General features: G+C 48.6%; 1 protein-coding gene across 1 annotated transcript; it reads right to left on the bottom strand.

The window, feature by feature from the left end:
• Positions 1 to 2,631: 2,631 nt before the first annotated feature.
• Positions 2,632 to 5,658, bottom strand: FOXB1 (forkhead box B1). The gene is made up of 2 exons (XM_003827915.5): positions 5,530 to 5,658; positions 2,632 to 5,263 (listed from the first exon to the last, which is right to left on the bottom strand). The coding sequence occupies exon 2, from the start codon at positions 5,204 to 5,206 to the stop codon at positions 4,229 to 4,231; it is 978 nt and encodes a 325-aa protein (XP_003827963.3). The 5' UTR covers positions 5,207 to 5,263; positions 5,530 to 5,658; the 3' UTR covers positions 2,632 to 4,228.
• Positions 5,659 to 7,119: the final 1,461 nt, after the last annotated feature.

Genomic DNA, 7,119 nt, shown 5'->3' with positions numbered 1-7,119 from the left:
ATAATTTGTTGTTAGTTTAAACGAAACAAATGCATCCCCTTTGAGGCTTCACAGCCGGTGGGTTGGGTGGTTTTTGTTTTGTTTTTGTTTGGGTGTCTCTGTGCATATGTGGCTTTTAGGAGAAAAAAATTAATTGACATTTATACTAAGAATTTAAGAATAGATCCTGATCTTTTCTGTTTCTTAGCTGAATACCTTTTACAAAGGGAATTTTCATTTGTAAAAGTATAAACCCGCTCCTCACCCCTACACTCTGCAACCCCCCAGTTCCCCCAGTCTTGCATAAACGAATGTAAATCTTACTCTCTGCAGCACCGGCTTGGACTCTTCCTCCCTCCTACTTCCCACCTCATCCTTCTTGAGCACCTGGCCATATTTATGCTTGCAAGGCCCTCAATGTTCTCATCTCTTTAAAGGAATTAAACTCACTGCTATAGTATTTAGGCCATTTTGATGATCATTTACTAGCACCACTCCTCAGGCTTTTCAAAACCCCCAAATCAGATAATAGAAACAGTGAGAATTTCTGCAGCTTCTCTCTTGAGAAAGTGCATGAAATTCATTCATTGTGTCAGCGCTTCCTCAAATCACAGAGAATCCTGTTTAAAAACTCAGTCAAATGCAGAATCATGTAAAAAACCAAAAGTAATAGAATAGCCAAGTTTCCAAATAAAAAACCCGAAATCTAAGAAATCAATACTACTTGAATTTACAAAATAGAAAAGAATATCACTTATCTCAGTTCTCAGGACAAATACCACACAGACACCTTCCCACTCCATGGTGTTGTCTCTTCCAGTTTTATTTTAAAGCTGTGTGTATTGACTTTGGACTTGAGCCAGGTGAAAAGATTTAACATGACAAAGAGAGCCATTGAAGGTATCATAGTTATAAACTTCCTTATTTGTGGGGCACTTCAGCTAAACAGGGCATAAGTCTCAAAGCTGGGGGGTGAGGCGGGGATGGAGTGGGGTGGAGGCATGTGTGTTTGGACTGCCTTTGGATTTCTGATCAAGGTCAAAATATCATCAATGGATTTTTTTTTACTTTACTCATTCAACTTTGTCTGAGAAAAGATGCCTGCATTTGTGAAAGGAGGGCTCACAATGCCCAAGTTATTTCATTCTTTGCAATACACCATGACGAACTTACCAGCTGAAAAGAGCATTTTCAAATACTGAGTTGAAATCTCTCCTTTGCTAAAAATCAGAAATAGGATCTGTATCTTATTTACCTCTAGGTATTAAATGTGCAGATGTACACATCACTCATCTCTGAATTCTAGTGCCTATTATAAGAGGAACATTTATTTAAGCTGATGATTTATAAAATGTTTGAGGCCCGTGTTAGCCCTTTATACTTCTTTCATCCCCAGCTTGAATTCAGTGTTACCAAATTCGATGAGATTAGCATATTCCAGAGATGGCCTTAATTTTCTTTTGCAGGAAACTGTGAAAACATATTTAATTTTTTTAAAAAAATGTATATGATTTCTTGTTGAGAACAAAGTTTTAAGAGTGTCCTAGCCCAGGGTGGTTAAGTTTTCCAGGCTTTCTTTAGCTGATCTTGTTGATATAATTGTGAATTGGGCTTGATGAATGAGTTTTGTTGTCCCCTGTCTGACGAGCTTTAGTAGCTTCATGCATTTTAATCAGTCCAATGATTCATTTATTTTCCACTTTTTTTTTTTTTTGGCTGTGTGTGGGATCCTTCTTTTTAAAAAATGGTCAGAACAGGATTAATTACCCTTTGCATTAATCCTAAGTTGTTTTTCAGGTAGTCCTCTAAATATATAATGGTTGCAGGTGCTAAGGATCCTCCTATGAAATACAGTGATTGTGGTTTCTATGTGGCTCCCTCTGTGTTGCACAAGGGTCTCTTGTTTAATCATTTTACACAGTAAAGTGTTAATCACCATTTAAGTTACTCTTTGCCTTGTAACTTCATTAGGTGAATACACATCTCATTCTGGAAATATTGTGACCCTTTCAATAAAGTGTCAGTTAGCCTTGCGCCATAAATTCTTGGCAAATTTTAATTCTCTGCAAAAATATGAAGAAAAGCAAGTACTTAAAGTCAGGCATTTGGAGTAACTTCATTCATATCTTTAAAATAAGTGCATCAAGCATTATCTTCTCAGAGGAAGGAGTGAAAGAAATCTGTTCAGTTCAAAGTGAACAGGTATCTGGACATGAAGGTGAACCTTTAGGTAATTTCTATTTAAAAAATTTTAACAAACGCAATAATTTAAAGGAGCAAGGAACTGAATACTCACACTAAATAAGATGCATCAGAATATAAACATTGAGTAAGCAAGTCTGTTTTTACTTTTTAAGTCTCCATATTTTCTACCTGATTTCTACATAAGCCTTATATTTATAAGTGCTATATTTCATAAAATGTACATTTTAATAAAGACAAAAATACATATAAAATACTTATTGTTTCAAAAACAGGTTTTCTTTCACCACTGCACCTGTGCACCTGATCTTTAATAGAAATAGTCTGTTTCCTTTTTCCCTATACACAAATACCTTCAAAATTCTATCTGAATAATTTCTCCCACAATCTCCAAGTGCATAAGAGGAGGTTTGACTGTTTTCACAATATGATATGAAAAAGGCAAATTACTCAGTGTATTGCAGAAAGCATGTTTAGGGAAGCATTACATCCATCTTTTGCAAAATTATTTGTAGCAACTCTTCAAAAACACACAAAACTAAAATTTGAATTTACATATTTTAATGAGAAAATATTATTTGGACTAGGTCATAATTTAATGTAGACACCCTTTTTTTTTTTTAAATCCTTTGTTTTAAAACAGGCATGCTGGGAACAAGAACATCAATATTTAAAATGCCATGCTAATTCTGTACAGGGAGGGAAAATGAAAGGTAAAAATTTTACAGCTCTGATGACACTACAACTTTTTTTTTTTTTTTAACTTAAGCAGGTCACACCAGAACAACAGTTCGTTTTCCAGCCAATTATCTAAGATTCTAAAGGAATACAGCAAACAAAAGTGCATTTTACACAGTGTATAATCATTCCTATTCACAAGTATTTACATCTCTTTGCAGCCCCTTAGCTTCTTGGAAAAGTTCTGGTAGCAAACAGAAAGACTTGTCCGTGGGAGAGCTATCCGGTGACATCCCTTCATGTTACCAGTCAGCTTATCTAAGTTCTTCCCGGGTTGCCCTTGATGCTTTCTTGGTTTGGGCTTATTTCATTTTCTTTCCTTCTTTTTTTTTTTTTTCCAACAATAAAATAAATAGCTAAAAAGGTCTCTAAGTCATCGGAAAGTTAACATCCCAATTAACTTTCCCATCCCCACTTCCCTCCCTTTCTAAACCTGGCCAGAAATGAAGAGTCAACATTCACATTACAACAGGTACTTATAATGTGGGCTTTGCCCGTTTGTCCGCCTAGCAAGACAGATTCAAGTTCACTGTTTACATATTACTGGGCGCTTTGTAAACAATACAAGGTTACTTTTAGTTTTGTTTTGCTGTGTGAGGACGAGCGTCGCTTTCTCAGCTTGGCAGCCTCTTTCCTAACTCCCAGCGCCTGGAGCCTCTGGAAGGAAACAAAACCCCAAACAACAACAAAATCTCCGCAGAAGCCCAGGAGGCAGGGCCGCAACCCCGGGAAGCTGTGGTCGGCCCAGCCCCTGCCGGATGGGCGGAGGCGAGTGGGGTAGGAAGATTAGCGGCTCCTTTTTGCTGCAGATTTCCAAGACGTAAAGAGATCCGGCCCTCCCCTGCGCTGTTGCAGCCCTCGCGGGGAGGGGGTGTGGGGGGGATCTGTTCCTGGAAACATCTGAGGCAGTTTCTCTAGTCTTGAAACTGCGCAGAGTTCGGGGCTCCGCCGATCTGGGCGGAGGGAAGACGCGCTTTTCTCGGCGAAGAGGGGGTGACAGGGTTTCCCCCGCCGGTCAAATAGGAGGGGGTTTCGGGGCCTCAGGGAGGGGATGGTTCGGCTCAGGTGACCCCGGCCTTCCTTGACGTGGGGGCGAGGACAACTCCCACGCGCCTCTCGGCCCATCTGCAAGTTTGTGTTTGGTCTCCTGGGTCCAAAACAAAGTTCTCTTGGGGCAAGGCGGGTTGGCCGAAGGTGAAATGAACAAGTTAGGGTGGCGGTCCCAGGTTGGGGCCGGCAGGACTGGGAGCCAGGGAAGGCGAGTGAGGTGGTGGGGAGGAGAACGAGAGGGGGCGTGGGCTCCTGCGGGTCAGTGCACCGCCACCGAGTGCAAGGCGGAGGCCGGGCTGGTGAGCGTTTCGCTGGGGGTGGCGGGGCTGCTTTGGCTGGTGGCTGTTTGCGAGGACGTGGGGCTGAGCGAGGGCGGCGAGTTCGAGAGCAAGGTGGGGATGGGCGCTGGCAGCGCAGGCAGCGCGGGCACGGCGGCCGGCGTGGGCTTAATGGGCACGGGGATGGCGGGCAGCGTTTGGCCCGCCGCGTGGCACAGCGGCTTCAACGGCACGCCGTAGGCGCTGTAGTCGCCACTCGCCATGGAGATGGGGGTGGCCGAGTCGATCATGCCGGCGGAGCCATACACGTGTGGCCAGCCGGTGCCCAGCGAGCTGCCCATGGTAGTCAACTGGTTGGGGAGCGGGTAGGCAGCGGGCACCGGCTGCATGGCGGAGAAGGCCAGCCCCCCAGGCATCTTGTATTCCCGCGCGATGATGTTCTCGATGGCGAAGGGGTGCTTGAAGCCCGAGGGCTGCGCCACGCCGCCCAAGCTGTAGGCGGCGGCGGGCATCTGTGGCAGGTGCGTGCCCGAGGCCGCCAGCGCGCTGAGCCGCAGCTTGGCCTGCTGCTGCAGGTACTGCGCCGCGTCGGCTGGCTTGCTGGGCGCCAGGTGGTCGGACTTAAGCACCTTGAAGCGCTTGCGGCGCCGCAGGAAGCTGCCGTTCTCGAACATGTCCCCGCAGCTTGGGTGCAGCGCCCAGAAGCTGCCCTTGCCTGGCTGGTCCGGCCGCCGCGGGATCTTGATGAAGCAGTCGTTGAAGGAGAGGTTGTGGCGCAGACTGTTCTGCCAGCGCTGCGTGTTCTCCCTGTAGTAGGGGAAGCGGTCCATGATGAACTTGTAGATCTCGCTCAGCGGCAGCATCTTCTCGGGAGAGCTCTGGATGGCCATAGCGGTCAGCGAGATGTACGAGTAGGGCGGCTTCTGGTCGCTGTACGTGTTGCGGCCGGGCCGAGGCATCTTCTTCCTCGCCCTCTTCTTGCTCTGGGTCCCCGCGGGCCGGCGGACTGCTCGGATCTGGGAAGGGGGAGGGGGGTAATAGGGAAAGGTAGCATGGATGCACAGAGACACCGGCGGGGTCAGCCAGACCGAGTAACAGACTTCGGGGCTCGGGGGTGGGGCCTGCGGCGCTCGATCAGCCAGCGCCCGGACTCTTTCGCCAGCAATTTTGCGGGCTTAGTGGGCGCGGGAGGGGAAGCCGGCGAACGGCGAGAGGATAGCCGGGAAGTAAGTCGGTACTGGGGCCAGAACAGGGGGCAGGGACGGAACAGAGAGCTGCTCACCTTAAAGTTGCTTCAAGTTGCGCGTCCGCATCCGGGAGGGCGCCGCTGCGCGCCGCTTCTCTCTCGGCGCGCACTCGACGCGCACTCCGCGCGCAGCGTCCGGGTCCGGTTGGACTCGGCGCGAACCTGGGCTCTTGAGCTCAGCCCCGCAGCGTCCCGTGCCGCCCGGTCCGCGACGCTCCTGGAGCGTCCTGCGGGCGGCCGAGCTCGGCTGCGGAGTCCCGGCGCGGATGGTGGCAGCGACGTGTTAGGGCTCCGGAGGGCGCTGCTGTGGGCTCCGCGTCTCCGCTGAGCTAGGTGGCTGCCTCCATGTCCTCCCTCGAACCATCTGATAGTTTTAAGCGGTGACAGGAGCAGAAAAGACCCCTGTAGCGGCGCTTCATTAATGTGCCACTTCTTAGCTATCATATGACAATCGCCTTGGGAGGAGGAGGAAGAGGAGGGGGAGCGGGGGCTGCAGAGGGAGGGGACTGAGCGAGAAGGGAGAGCCCGGCCAGCTCTGGTTTCTTTCACACCTATTTACATGGACACCTTGGCCAATAGGAATCACTTCCAGCTCAAGACTGGGCGAGGGGGAAGAGCCTCGGCCACTGGGCAGGCAGCTGGACGCGCCGGCCGGTGTGCGCCGTGTGAAGGTATGAGGAAGCGGCCGCCGCGGAGGAGGGAGCCAGGCGACCACTCACGTTCACAGATGGAGCAGCCGCGCAGATGATGTTTGACATGGAAATTGCTTGGCTGGGGTATTCTGTTTCCTCTGCGTTGTGTCCGGTTTGTATCGTTAGGTACCTTTAGGCACGGCTTTCCCCTGAAGCCGACCCTTTTCCTGGGCTTAGCACTACCCGGGGTTGGTTGCATGGGTTATAATAATGAAAACACACCCTTGCCCCCCAGTCCCCGGAGAGTTAGGTTGAAATTTGACTTGACTTTCCTATGCAGCTGCTTCAGCTTTGTATAGTTAGTGTGTAGCTTTGAAAAAGTGATGGGGTTTACAAATACTTTCAAAATGTGATTGGACATCCCCATGTAAGAACCCATTTTGAATGTAACTGTATTGACCAAATTTTTTAAAATTAAAATAGTGTATCTGGGCGAAGAGTCCAGGTATTTGCTTTAAAAGTCCTCCGGGAATTTGGTTGGACACAGGATGGAGGCTCAGGGGCTGTTGGGGCAAATGTTGTGCGGACCTGGGGAGGGCCTGAGTTTGTTTGACACAGTTTATCACCAGGTAAGCCTCAGGGGCTCTCGCTTTTCCCAGGTGGTTTGAAACTTTAGGACTCAGGCACATCCTGGAAGTTTTCATTTTACACCCGGAACTCCCCTTCCCAGCCCTCCCACCCCCCCAACCTCCCACCCCCCACCCCCCAACTGCCGCTTTTTTTGGTATGGAGAACTTATTTAGGATTTAGAGTGTAGCAAAAGCCGCCTGCGATCCCACTAAGACAGCAGTATCTTCTACAACTTGGGGAAAGAACCATAGAGTTTTCCTTCTTGGGGAGGGGGGAATGTGCCTTGGGTCACTCCGCCTGGTGCGAGCAGCAGGCTCCCGTCGGTTCGGATTCGCCTTGGAAGGGTTAAATGAATCATTATTAT

The sequence above is a fragment of the Pan paniscus genome, chromosome 16, assembly GCF_029289425.2.
Source record: "Pan paniscus chromosome 16, NHGRI_mPanPan1-v2.0_pri, whole genome shotgun sequence".
In the NCBI taxonomy this organism is placed as follows: domain Eukaryota; kingdom Metazoa; phylum Chordata; class Mammalia; order Primates; family Hominidae; genus Pan; species Pan paniscus.
Note: the sequence above shows the minus strand (reverse complement) of the source record. Positions and strands in the feature narration are given on the sequence as shown.

What these genes read in the sequence shown, in the direction of transcription:
- FOXB1 (XM_003827915.5), bottom strand. Translation starts at nt 5,206, where the DNA reads ATGCCTCGGCCCGGCCGCAACACGTACAGCGACCAGAAGCCGCCCTAC.